This window comes from Lycorma delicatula, chromosome 3 (genome assembly GCF_047948215.1).
Source record: "Lycorma delicatula isolate Av1 chromosome 3, ASM4794821v1, whole genome shotgun sequence".
Taxonomy (NCBI): Eukaryota; Metazoa; Arthropoda; class Insecta; order Hemiptera; family Fulgoridae; genus Lycorma; species Lycorma delicatula.
The window spans coordinates 201909659-201924121 of record NC_134457.1 but is presented as its reverse complement, the minus strand read 5'-3'; the positions used below and the strand labels follow the sequence as shown (position 1 = coordinate 201924121).

General features: G+C 27.4%; 1 protein-coding gene across 2 annotated transcripts in view; it reads left to right on the top strand.

The window, feature by feature from the left end:
* The window catches only part of LOC142322367 (uncharacterized), a 126407-nt gene extending 112391 nt beyond the window's left edge, over positions 1-14016 (top strand). The window contains exons 4-6 of one of the 2 annotated variants that reach the window (XM_075361374.1): positions 4060-4209; positions 8777-8914; positions 12917-14016. In XM_075361374.1, coding sequence (XP_075217489.1) covers positions 4060-4209; positions 8777-8914; positions 12917-13061 — 433 coding nt within the window. In that variant the 3' untranslated portion in view covers positions 13062-14016. The remainder of the gene's footprint in view (positions 1-4059; positions 4210-8776; positions 8915-12916) is intronic. The other variant, XM_075361373.1, reaches the window with a different exon arrangement.
* Positions 14017-14463: the final 447 nt, after the last annotated feature.

Sequence of the window (14463 nt, the reverse complement as noted above, 5' to 3'; positions counted from 1 at the left end):
TATGAATATAAACTTGTATTATACAAATTTTATAAAAAAATATTAATAACCCTGAAAAATTTAACGCAAACATAAACTTTTCTATCAGACAAAATATAATCATTATCTGTAAAATAATAAAAGAAAGATACGCTTTCATGTAAAGGACATCTAATTAAAAGAGCGCACTAAAAGCTTTTCATTTTATTAAAGAAAAATAAACATCGTCTAATTAAATTATAACCAAAGAATAACTTGCTGCAATTTTCATTACAAATTATTACTACTTTCCATTTTATTAATAAGAGATTACAGTCACAACCTATTTATTAAAAAAAAAAAAAAAAAAAAAAGTGAAATAGTCTATTATAATATTTCTTCATAAAGTATTTTGGATGCTTAAGCATAGTGAAAACAGATCATATTAAGAAGTTTTTTCTTAATTATAATAGTCAGCTTCACAATAAGTTTGAAATAATCGCTGTATACTAAATCTAAGTTAAACTAACTTACTGTATTTATACCAATATTCTGGAAAGGTTTTTTTAAACTATATATATATATATATATATATATAAATATACATGCACACACAATACATCAAGATTGCAACTCATATTCTAAAATATCTGCTATTAAGTACGTACATTAAAGACAGAAGAATTTTATAGACGACAATTTCATGCAACAACTCCGTCTTATTTCGTGACATTTTTTTAACCGCACAAAAATTTGCAAAACTGTTCTAGATTTGTTATATTGATAAAATATTCAAACAATTTCAATCCTTTACTAAAATGAACGTATCTACTAACATTAAAGATTTAGTTAAAACATTTAAAAAATAATTATTTCTTGCTATTTAATATAAAATCGCCTTAAAGAAATGTTCATTGTACCCATAAAAATTTTATAAATATTGGTACCGATTGTTGCCGTGAAAATACATCATTTAGAGATAATTAACAAAAAAAATCTTGAACTAGTGTTAGACAGTATAATAATATAGAAAAAGTAGAGTGTTAAAAAATATTCTCTTCATTTTTCACAGTTCTACATTTCCAGATGGCAAATTTAGCTATTATTTCGAGATGTTGGTTTATTTCGAAACCAGATGGTTTCGGTCACAATTCACCTGCATTCCTCTTTATTCCATGATTCAATGCACAACATTGCTATATATCTCGATCCACCGCTCCTTTACAAATACACTATTCTATCTACTTTTTTGGTTGTCCTGCCCGTTTTTCATGTATTTCTTTTCCCTGTATATTTTCCAACAGTTTGCTTTCTCATTTATCCTCAGAATATGTTCACGACATCGTATCCTGCGCACTTTTATATATTATATAATATCTTCCTCTTCGATGAAGCTGCATCTTCAAATAAATATTTTACGCCATTTGTAGTTTAAATATTCTATATCCAAAATTATTATTATTCTTTCAAAAACATTTAGGGCATTTTCATCATCGGTATTTATGGACCACATTTCTACTCAAAATGTAAAATATTCAGTACCACTTCAATTTTGTGTTATTCAACCTAACAGAATCTAATTAAAGTTTTTAGATCTAATTTAAAAATATAAAATATAATTTAAGAACTTAAGAATGTAAAGGTAATAAATTTATACATTTTAAACATGCAATATATTTATTATTTTAAAATTAATGCAATATATACATACAGAAAAATCTTTCTAAATAATTTTGAGAACTAACATCAAACTATTTTTTTACCCCACCCCCACCCGCAACCAAACGGGTGATAAAAACTGTTCCCACCCTACAACGCTTAAATTAACAAAAATTATGAAACTTCAGACCTACTTAAGTTGAATCATTAATAAGAGAATACAAATTATAAAATGCCAATTATTCTAAAGAAGAAAGTACTTAATTTTTTTTTTCAGAATACTTTTTAAATAGGTTAAGATAATTGTTAATGAATAAATTTTTTGGAAAATCCAAAAACATGCTCTAGAGGGAGTTTTATACTAATAGCAATACTTTTTTGTATATCCTATCTAAAATAGCTAGAAGAGAAAAGAAGATTAACAAGCTGAGAATTATTAATAAATTTCAGTAAGAAAATAACTGATAATAAAACATTTATTCAAATTGCTTATTAAAGGTAAGTGCTTACTTCAGATATATTGAAGAAAAAAGTATTACCGGGCTAAGAAATCAGCTTTAATTTTATATTGACAATGGAAAAAAATACCAGTTTAAAAAAATATCTAAATTATGACAGGATATGAGCTAAGTTTAAGTCAAACGTCAATACAGCTAAGATGATATAAATTATTTGTAAATAGTAATAGACAACGACTTGTTGGACTGATTAGACAATCCTGTTAAGATGCTAAATTAAAAAAAACTAATTAAAATTTCAAGGATAAGGTATAATTATAAATTGATAACAACAACGTAACTAATATTTATCGTAATTTAAATTCTTAACGAGTAAAATATAATTAATTTTATTAAGTTTTTTTTTCAACCAAAACGGTTATAATAATTTAGTATTATTTAGCTATTTAGTATTATATAGCTGTTTCTGAAGTCACTAGTTCTTTTTAAATTTATAATCAGCACTAAGGAAATTATTCAAGTTTCGTAGTTATCGAGTCATACTTAAGATCATTTATTATACATGAGGCTAACGCTTATGTATAGGGTATGTCTAGCATTTTCCGCAAAGTTTTCGTCTGGTAGCGTTCAAGTACGTCAATACTGGAATTGCATGCCGTACCCCGCAATTCAACCCCGTAAGTCCACACAGGCTTTAAAACTGATTTATGAATCGATAATTTACTTTCTACAGAAAGCCGAAATCTATGTCCTATCAGCCAGTATGTGTTTTAAAGCTTGAGATCCAACTGTTTCCGTTTAGATTTGATATGTTTTGCCCAAGTAAGTCGTCGGTCAAGATGAAAACCCAAATATTTACAGTCTTGAGATCTCGGAATCGGAACATTGAAGACAGAAACAGGAGGACAGTGTTCCCTACGAAGGGTGAACGTAACGTGCTTTGATTTTGTTTCGTTAAATTTTATTTTCCAACGAAAAATATGATAGGAATTTCCATTAGTTGTTTTATCGATAATTTAAACGTAAAAGAAATTTATGCAAATATTAGTTTCCGGTTATCTGGGATCTTACTCACTACATCTGACAAAGATCCTTAAGTCCATGTATTACCAAACGATCTCAGGTCCTCCTCATCACATAATTACTACAATTAAACTGGACTAAATATACAGAAAAGAGATACATTTATTTGTTAAGGCAGCTAGACTTGGCTAAAACAAAATTTAAATTTACAGTAGATTAACATGTTCGTTGCCCCAGTAAGTATTTTTACTTCCCTAGCTTCAAACCTTTATAACAAAAATGTATTTTATAGTGTTTAAATCTACTTTTAGTCTCATAGAGATTATTAAATAAATTATTAAAACCGGTGTTGGGGTGTGAGATCGATGAATTCCCGAAAGTTCCAGTTATGCGGTTTGCATCATACAATTTATATTCCGTTAGAATTTGTAAAACTGGCCAGTTTTCTCTTCAGTCATCAACAGTTGATGTGATTTCTGACCAGGTTGATGTGTTCTTTAGCCCTCTTTTTTGTAGGACAGACCGACTGGACCATCCTTTTGTTAATAGAAGGTTGTTATTTCCTAAGGCTAAATCTTTTAAATAATGAGCAAAATTACGATGGGTAGACTGAATCATGACAGTCTTTATAAACCTGTAAAATACAGAGCCAATAGTGTTTATCTTCTTTTATATGAAATGTTCCTCTTGAACTTTCATTCGTACAAATAAAGGGATTGTATTTTAAAACTGTCCTTTTTTCGAGGACAAAGTAGCTAATTCAACGGAAATTTAAGTGGATTTACAAAAACATATGTTGAAAACTTTTAAAACAACGATTTTCATTCCTTTTTAGCGTATACATACTTCATTTATAACTTAAAATGTTTTAAACTTAATTAACATGTTAAAATAAATAACAAAAGCAATATTAACCTAAAAAATAATTGCACTCTAACGTATTCTGTTTTACTATTTTCAGGGCCCTGCTGTATATATTATTAGAAGATTTCTTAGCTAATTTCGGAATGGATGGTAAAGCATGTTTATTGCGAGCAATTTGCGAAGTACATGGTCATACGTCACTAAGACGGTTTGGACTTTTAGGAGAAGTCGTTCAATTATTTTTCACGTAAGATAAAAAGTTTATTAAATAAAATATCAACAAATTCATTTGTAAATTTTATAAAACCATATAAATACAATATCATTAAATTTTTAATAAAATATTAAAGTTCTTACTGAAATGTTAATTTTTTATTATTTAATGAAAATAATATATTATTATAATTTTACTTTAGGTTATAACTAGCATAACTACTAACGTCATTAGGGATTGTGTTGCTTGCTAGCTAATTATATGTTTTTCAGACCCTAGAGCCGGAAATTAGACCCAAAACGTTCGGTAAATCAGATAATGGCCGTAATGGTTGAGCCACAGGGTTTCAAAATAAAATTAATCTATTTCAAATTTATTACAATAACTGATTATAAGTGAATTGTTATCAATAATGCAAAGTTCGTTATTGTACAACATAGACGAAAAATAATCACGACTCGAATTTCTTAATATATATATATATATATATATATATATATATATATATATATATTATATGAGTAAGTAATTACACACGTAATTTAACGACGAAGATGAAATGAAAAAATAATAACGTAAAACCCACGAATTAAGCCTTATACTATACAGATTAAAATTCATAAAATTGGACACTGTACCAATTGGTCAGTCAGTCATTAGTGTAGTTTGCTTATTTATTTTATAAGATCTTTGTGCATTCATATTTAATAATTCGCATAAGCATCACTACATTCAATCTTATTAATTATAATTACCTTATGGATGATAATTATCTTTAGGTAATCTTTTAATTTTTAGGTAATTACATTATGGTAATAACCTTATGAATTATAATTGCCTTATTAATTTTATGAAAATTATTGATTGATTAGAATGATAATTAGATACTTACAGATCTCTAGTTGAGCTTTCTTAAAGCTTTCAAGGTAAATAGGCAACTGCATCCTCTGTAATGAGAATATCTGTAGCTTGTTACATCCAAACTGTCAGTACAGAATGTGATATGTAAAAAAAAAATGATGACGAGATAAAATTGAGAAGCTGTTAATTAGTTCGGCTGTGCCTCGAACAACAAACCTCCCGTAAGGCTAACTATCTGCGCTATTCCAAAACACTAAAACGTGTTTTATAATACGAATAGATTCGATTTATATGAAATTTTATTAATGAAAAATGCACCTAAATATCTCAAGCTAGATTAAGAATTAATGTTGACAGACTTACAAGCGGAGAAATAAGACAGACAATTCAGAGAACAAGATAAGAGTTTATTTTTGTCACCCATTTTTTAATTTATGCATGGACGTTGCCGCACAGAAAATACGAAAGGCTAATAAATATGATTATATATTCAAATAATATTCCCTTAATTATTGGTTCGCAGATAATCATGTAATCTTGCCCGATTCAAAGAATAATTTATCGAGTGCTATGTTCAGTTTAATTACATTAAGACCGCAATTTACGATTTTGTAGCATATGAAAAATGCCATGCTTGACAGGGATTCGAATCCAGGACCTCCGGATGAAAATCTGGCACGTTACCACTACGCCACGTAGATTAGTTATGTGAACTCTTCAGTTATGTGGATTTTAGTTATGTGAACTCTCGCTTCCAAATGAGGATCTTTTTTTGTGAAATTGGATGATTATCTTTAAGGAATCGTGAAAGGAATGATGAAATGAAAATATCTGGAGAATGTAATAAAATATTTAACTATCAAATGATCGAATTGACTAAAAGAATCCTGTAGAAAGGATTCTAACAGTGTAGCTATCTAACAGTGTACGAAAAAAGATTTTAGTGAATTATGAAACGTCTGAAAGAGGACAAGTGGAGCCAACCGAAAGTAGAAGGAACTGGTAGAATCTTGAATATTCTATTAAAGGCTAGTGAACGAGTTTCTGTAGCTTAAACTATTTATTAATGATGATGATGATAACCAACTAATTTAGAAACCAATAATCTGATCACTATACCAACTGCCTAGCCATTAGTATAGTTGGTTATATATATTTTTTTTAATCAAAAAAAAATTTCTAATTCTTACTTTCATTGAATAAGAATAGAAAAAAATCCATTTCAAATTTCTTATTCGAATTCTAATGGATATTTTATTACAAGAATTATAAAAAAATTAAATATCAACGATAAATTAAATATAGTTATACAAAATGCTGGACGAAAAGAAGAAAATAATTTTTACTTCGACAACTCTTATTGTATTAATAATTTAAATGTCATAACTATTAAATAATTAATTAAATCGTGGATAAATAAATGAAATGTTAAACAGGAAAGGTATTTTGAAGTATTATTTTAATAAACAGAACTACAATAATATAAATGAAAAATAAGTCAATAACAATAAAATAAAATTAATTAAATATCTTTCATTTACCAGGAAATTCATTCAATTATATAAATATTTAAACTTTTAATTAAAAACATTATATTCGAGGAAGTAATGTTTTTGAACTGATCTTTTCTGCGTGAGTTTAGTAAATAATTTATATACCCGAGTTAGTAAATGGTGAATAAATTTTGTCATATTGGAAAACTTAATGAAAAAAAAAAAAAAAAAAATTAAATGTCTTCTCAATTTAATATATAGTAAACTGTTTTTTTTTTAAATGACGAGCATCGACTGCTTTTGGTCATTTTTTCTAGCGTGTGAAAAAGCCGTGCCTTTTCATACGCTAGAAGTACCTTTCATACGCTGTAGCGTATGAAAAATGCCATGTTTGACCGGGATTCGAACCCAGTGTCTCGGGATGAAAGGCTGAGATGGTATCACTCCGCCACGGAGATCGGCGGAGTAAACCTTAAAACGCTTGTAAATAGAGTAACTCAAGGAACAGTTATAAATTAATTAATTTGTGTTCATTTCTCATTAACCTCATAAATTATAATCATGCATATATTTTATTAAATCTATACGTTAAACCAAAATCGTTAATAGAATATAACATCATAATCTAGTAGAACATTCTTTACGCCACCAGATGGCTGTCTCCATCCGTTTGTCTCAAGCCTTCTTCTTCATCCCCTTATGGTTTTTAATCTCATTTATTAATTTTATTCTTCTTTTTCTTCACTTCTTTTTTTCTTTCTATTCCTTTTTGTTTGGAAAACACTGAATGATGACTGTTAAAAAACTATATTCATTAAATCGTGATTTTTTAAAAATCTATTTATACATTATTTTACGTATCCAAAAAGAAAAATAAACAAGTTTATTGAAAATGAGTGAAACGTTAAGCATTTTATTTCGTACAGAGAAAGGTTTTGTTGTGTAAAATAGTAGAATATTGAAGTGGAAAAATTTAGGCGTTAGATTTAATAAAACGTACAGAATGAAATATCATCTAACGCTTAACTGTTGAGTCAAGAGGGGAACTGTTGTGACGTGAAGAGTTAAACTCGTAAAGAAAACAACGGAGAACATATACTAATGGCTCTGGGATTAAAATTACTACTCTAAGACGCCAAAATTTTATGAAAAATTAAACGATGAAGGGTTTAATTTTTCATAAAAACTTACGTCGTTCCGTCTAAGAGACTTCGCAGAAAAATTTTATAAAAATCGAGAAACACGTTTGGTCGTAACTGCCTCACGAAACAAAGAAACCAATGATGTGTCAAACGTCAAGTTAAGAGACGACGTCGCTTCGCTCATCAGTACATTTTTTGTTAATCGATTTCCAGAACTCGACCGTTCAAAAACTTTTACAATATTATTAAAATCTGAATATCATTGACAGTTGTAATAAAAATACTGTTGCCATAAACGGTCCATTTTAAAACTTTATCGGTTTAATTTAAAAATGTGACGAATAATTAAAATAATTTATTATATAGTAACACAAATTTAATAAAAACTTCTAAAACACGTACAAAGGAAAACGACTACTTTTACTTGTAAAATCGATATCTTTCTATAACAAATAAAATAAATGCCTAAGAAAAGCAACTAAATATAAATTAAATGATAATAGAAGTAAGCAAAAAAAAAAAACTACAACAGAAAATAGAAAAATTACTAAATAAATGTGTTAATTTGCCTTCTCATAACAGCATATTCATATTGACAACAGCGCGCGTTACTTTAGAAACTGTATACATATTTAAATATTGGTTTTCAGCGTGGTACTACAGTTACATGGTTACACTACCTCTAACAGCTAATTTTAATAATATTACAAGTATAAACTATTACAACTAGAATATATAAATGGAGAAATGAGCTGCAAGAAAGAAGTCAACAATATTATAAGTAGATTATAATCAACATTTTTTTTTTTTAAAGAAAGTTACTTCAAATCAAAATAAGTCTAACTACATAAATCTATAATTAGAAATAATTAATCACTCCTAAATGAATTTTATATAACCTACTATTCAGCATAGAATATAGAAAGATAATGACGCCCAAAATTAAAGTTTACTGCAGAAAATATGTAAGACTCCGCAGGTAAAATAAGGTTAATAAGGTTATCTTTTGCATCATTTTACAAAAAATAATATCTTTCTTTAAATAATATTTCACTATAATTTATTGGTAATTTTATATATATTTATTTCTGTTTTATTTTACAGAGCAAGCAAATCACCGTATTCAGAATTGTTAGAAGAATATATAGAGGCCGAAAAAGCCGGTAGAGATGATGGTGATTGTTGGCGTTATTATAAAAACTGCCCTAAATCATTATTTAGAACTACGCATAACAAATATACGTAAGTTATGTACAAAAATAAAATTATTTCATACTTGCAAATTAAACTGCACTAATTAAATTAATTAAAAGTTTCACTTCCTTACCTTGAAATTATAAATAATTAGTAGATGGATTCTATTAATTTTTATTAATTCAAGTTTGAACAACCCGAAAAAATAAATACATATAAATTATAAACGTTAATTACATCCCAAGAAAAATATATTCTACGTATACACATAATTGTTATTGCAGTATAATGCATTCATCTTGCCATTCATTACAGCACCAACGCTACCAGTGAGCAGTGAGCATATACCACGAGTATTATGTTTCTTCCCATTCAGTACTCTGAAACCATCATTTTTTTTCATTTAAACGGGCAATAAGGTTTATTTTTCTTTTAATATTAATCTGGTCAATACAGCAATTTTTAAAAAGATTGGACGATAATTTACTACACAAAATATTATAAAGCAACCGCTTATAATGCAAATAGAAAATATGTCACATGCTAGCAGATGTTATAAGTATGACTGGCTAAGCTATATGCGTTTACAGTTAAAAACGTTTAGAGCAATAAATTTTATATTAAATTAATAATTCGATGTTGATTTTTTTTTAGTTTTCGTTGAAAGTAGTAGTAGTCTTTGTTATTATCAAGCCGACTAATTTTTATTCATCGTTAGGTTTTGAAAGACGTAAGCATAACGAAAATATTTCAGTAATTACAAAGATATTTATACACCTTAAAAAAAATACATTATAACTAAATTTCTGACTTCTCACTCTTTCACTCGGAAGGTCTCCGAATCTCGCTCAGGCTTATCGTATTTCATACACTACAAACTTCATCTATCATAAACTAATCTAATTACGGGTAAACCTTTTGTTTCTTTAAAAATAAAAAATAATTAAACGTAAAAAATGTACAGATGATAATAATAAGATAAGAAATTTAAAAAAAAAACTGTACCGTAACAGAAAAAAATTATAAAATAAATCAAAGGTTGAAAGAAAAGAAGTCAGAAAGGAATATAAAATGATACAAAAGATTCAATTTCGGTTTGTTAAAAGAAACGAAACATTTTTGATAATGGAGCATCTGATAAAAGTAAAAAAATAAAATATGTTGTATTAAAATTTTTACTAAATTGGACGAGTTATGATTATTTTCTTAAAGTAGAAATTTATCTTTTTGTAAGGAAGGTAAAATGGGGTTTTAATAAAGCACCACACGTTAAATTCTATAAATATAGATTAAACGCATTACATATAACATATACTAATAAAAATTGTATATATCTTTTTTCAACTGACATAAAAAAACACAAGTTACTCACGCTGTACGTAAATTATTATTATTATTCAAGATATAATTTTTATTGAATAACTTCAATCGGTCGTCTTTATTATTTTGTAGACTAGATCTCTTGTTCTTCCTTAAAAAATTTCTTTCAGTTATAAATGGAAATAAAAAAACTGTTTGCAATGACAAATTGTACTGACAATATATATGTAATTTAAAGAAATTTTTGTACTTATCATAATTATTGTTTACTACCGAATTTTTCTTGTATTATGAGATTAACATGCTAATATTCAAAAGGTTTTCACACGAAAAATCAGGAAATTTATAATTAGCACGCTCTAAATGTATAAAGTAAATTTGAAAAACACTTTTGACTATTTCCTATGATTGTACGTGTATAAACTTAAGATAACAAAAATCATTCCAAACAACCTTCGATTACGTTCAGTAGTAGTCTACTTACATCACTTCTCTATATTCATTTCTTATTTTTATCATACGGCAGGATTATTGTCTCTGACTTTCTTGAAAAACACATTTTTTTATACGAGCAACGTTTATTATAATAAGCCTACTCTACAAAAAAAAAAAAAAAAAAAAAATAGAAATAAAAATAAATAAAATAAACATAAAAAAGTAGAAACTTTTGAATGCACTATTATTAAGAGTTAATAAGTTGTTTGATATTAACGGCACTGATTTCAAAAATTAGATATTCAAAGACAAATTATTTATTTTTGTAATATGTACCTCTCAATCCATTCAACTAGTGAACATCCCAACCCCGTAGGGGAAAACACCCGTTTTGTGACGCTTCCGGTCGCCACACCACCCCTCTCGTTCCTAGCCCTGATCAACTTACAATCCCTGATCCCTGATCAACAATAAGCAATCCCCCCTCTCACGGCCCAATGACATAAGGATGATAAATATGAAATGTGTATGAGGTGTAGACCACCTGTACACACTCAGGCCGATCATTCCTGAAACATGTGGTTAGTTGAACCCCAACCACCAAAGTACACCGATATCCACCGTCAAGTAATCAAATATATAAAAAAGCAACTAATCTTTACCAGGATTTTTCCAGAACTTCAGAATCTCCGACTTCAAAATTCAGGTGTTTAACGATTCAGGTGTTTAACGGTTTGCTACGGCGATTGCACTGTTGCTATGACGATTGATTACTGTCACTAGACTAGGACAGAGCTTAAAAAAAAATTTAAAGCAACTTTTTTTTGTATCACAATTCGTTCATTTACAATCGGTTCCAAAAAGGAACCATAAATAAATAGTTTTTTAATAAGCACTTGATAGGAGGTTTCCAATAAATCCCCTCAATTAACCATAGTTACATAAGAAAATAGTTCATTTATATAATTGTACTTGCACAGATTTACTCCATAAAAGTACGAAAGTCTGTAAAACCCTTACAAATAACAAAAAGCAAATAATTACAAGAGAAAGGAAAAAACATAATTAATTAGTATATGAAAGGAAATTAGGTTCTTCATCAAGGCACAGAGAAGAAGCTCAATCACTTAAAGAATGTCGTCCCAGCCCAAGAGTCAGTCAGATTCCTCCAGGTCCAGCAAGTGAAGGCGTCTGAATCGCCAGATACCCTGGTTCTAGGAGATTCAGTGCTAATAAGTTACCCTTGTCTGTAATGTGAATCGAACGGACAGAAGGAAAAATTTTAATTTCCTCGTGGACATAAGGCAGGAAATTTCAGATGTTATGAGTTTCTCCTTTCCGTTCAAACCGAAGCGCCTCTATAATGATTCTCGATAACTTATATCTGGAAGCGTTGTATAACCTCAATGTTGTTCGCCGTACCCTACGTTCAAATGGGTTTCAGACCCTATTTGTTGGATTGCGTCAAATGTGAATTCCTGTTTAGTAACCAATAAAGCTAAAACATAGGGCTTAAAGAACTTTAAAAGAAAAATTGAAAGGTTTTTCTTTTACTTTTTAATATACGATCAGATATCCATTTTAAAGCCTATTTTAGATAGATGTGGAGTAATTTTCTCTAGAAATATCCAAAATGGTATCCGTATTTACATAATTGAATGCCATTTATGTTCATTACTATAACATACGAAGGAAATTAAAAACGATTAAATTACCTAAAATGATAGTTAATTAACATAAAGAAATAAATTTCGAAATACTTATTACTTTTAAGTCTAAAAATAAAATTATAAATTAGATTACTGTTAGTGAGAAAATACTAATTATTTCAAGTTTTAATGATTCCAGTGTTCTGTATATTCGTATAATAATTTAGGAAATCATACAGATTTAAAATAAAAACTAATTCATTGAGTTATACTAATTAGGAATTGTTCACAAGCAAAGCTAAGCATTTAGAATCATTAGGAAGATGTTACCGTTACGTGAATTAAATTTATATTCATCTTCTACCTAAAAATACTGAAGGAAAATACACAACTACTGGTAAATAATAAATTAAACTGTAGATTTTTTAAATATTTAATACTAATAGAAATTTATGTTTCTTTAATGAAGAAAAATGATCTTTATTTTAAAATTTTTAATTAAATTACAATAAAAGATGTACTAAAAAAAATCATGAATTTTAGCCGTATTTTTTAGTTTCTATAGCAAAACGGAAAAGGAGAAAAAATAAACTGAACAAATAAATGAAAGATTTTTATTAAAAATAAAATGATTATTTTTTTGCAGAGATGACGGATCGTTTCATGAAGATAATGAAGTTGAAGAGGATGAAATAAGCGAGAAAGATCTTAAAGACGTCGAAAATGATGTTCGTAAATCAAGCACTTCAAAGGTTAACTTCAAGACATCTGATATCGGTGTAAAAATGTAATCAGCATTTTTTAAATAAATAATGAAAAATAATTCACCCGATTAAGAAAAAAGAATTATACATTTATGGTTATTTAACTTATGAAAAATTGTTATTATCTATATATAAATTTATATATATATATATATTTAGTAAATCAGTTGGAAGGTATTTGCTTAATAATAATTTATTATTACATAATAAAGGATAATGGATTTTAAGAATTCCATTTTCTAACATTTTACTAAAAATATTACGGAGTGGCCAAAAGATTTATTCGAAATGCTTTATTGAATTGATGTGCTAACTAATTAAAATAGATGAAATTACTAAATCTGTATAATATTTGAGATTTATAAAAAATGTGGTAATGGCATTATAATTAAGGTTAGGGAAATTTAAATCATCATTTGCTTTGGGTAAATCAAAATATTCGATAATATTTAGGGTCTAATACACACACGCATTTTTCTCTTCTTTTATTAAAAAAAAAGATTTTTCGGGTAATGGTAGGGACAGGATTATAAACTTAGGGAAATATCATAAAGATTTACTATGCGTCTTCAATCTCGATAACTTTTGGCCACATAAAATAGTACTAATATTAATACGTATAAATGATATCAAAACCAACTAATTAATACTTATAATTATTACTTAATACTTAACTATTAACTTAACTAATTACTTACTTAATATTTAACTTATTTTTATTTTTCCTGAAAATAAAAACATGGCATAACTTAAAACTAATTTAAATCAAGCTTATCATATTATAGACTACGTTGCAGGTAACTCAATTGATTAATCATAATCTTAATCAAAAGACATTCGGAAGAAATAAAATAAAAATAGTAATTTAAAAAATCCAAAATAGAGAAATATTTATAAACGATATGGTATATAAACCTAAAGAATTCTTCATCAGAATTAATTTATAATTATAATAAAAGATAATTTTATTATATATTTTAAAATTCTATTATCTAATTAAACTTTTAATTTATATTTCAAGAATTCATCGGAGAAGTTAGTAAAATTGTCAAAAATTATATTTAGGAATTCAATATTTCCTTCTTATTTACCTACAATTTATTACTATTGTTGGAAGGTACTTTGATATATTTATCGGTTTCACTACGCTCTTCAATTTTTATAAAAGAAATATTAAAATTATTTCAGTAGCTTACATAAACGTAAAAATGCAATTTTCTGATAGAAAATCTCATATTTGATTGCTAATTTGTTTAATAAAAAGAGACGTAAACCTAAAAAATATAAAGATAAGAAATAATTTAAAATGCGACTAAATATAACGTTAAACAGAAAATGGCTTATACAATGAAGTTTAGAATAAAGAAGTTTGAGGCAGAAAGTGTTGTAAAAAATTGGGTTTCGGTTATATAAAAGGTTTGTTTAAATT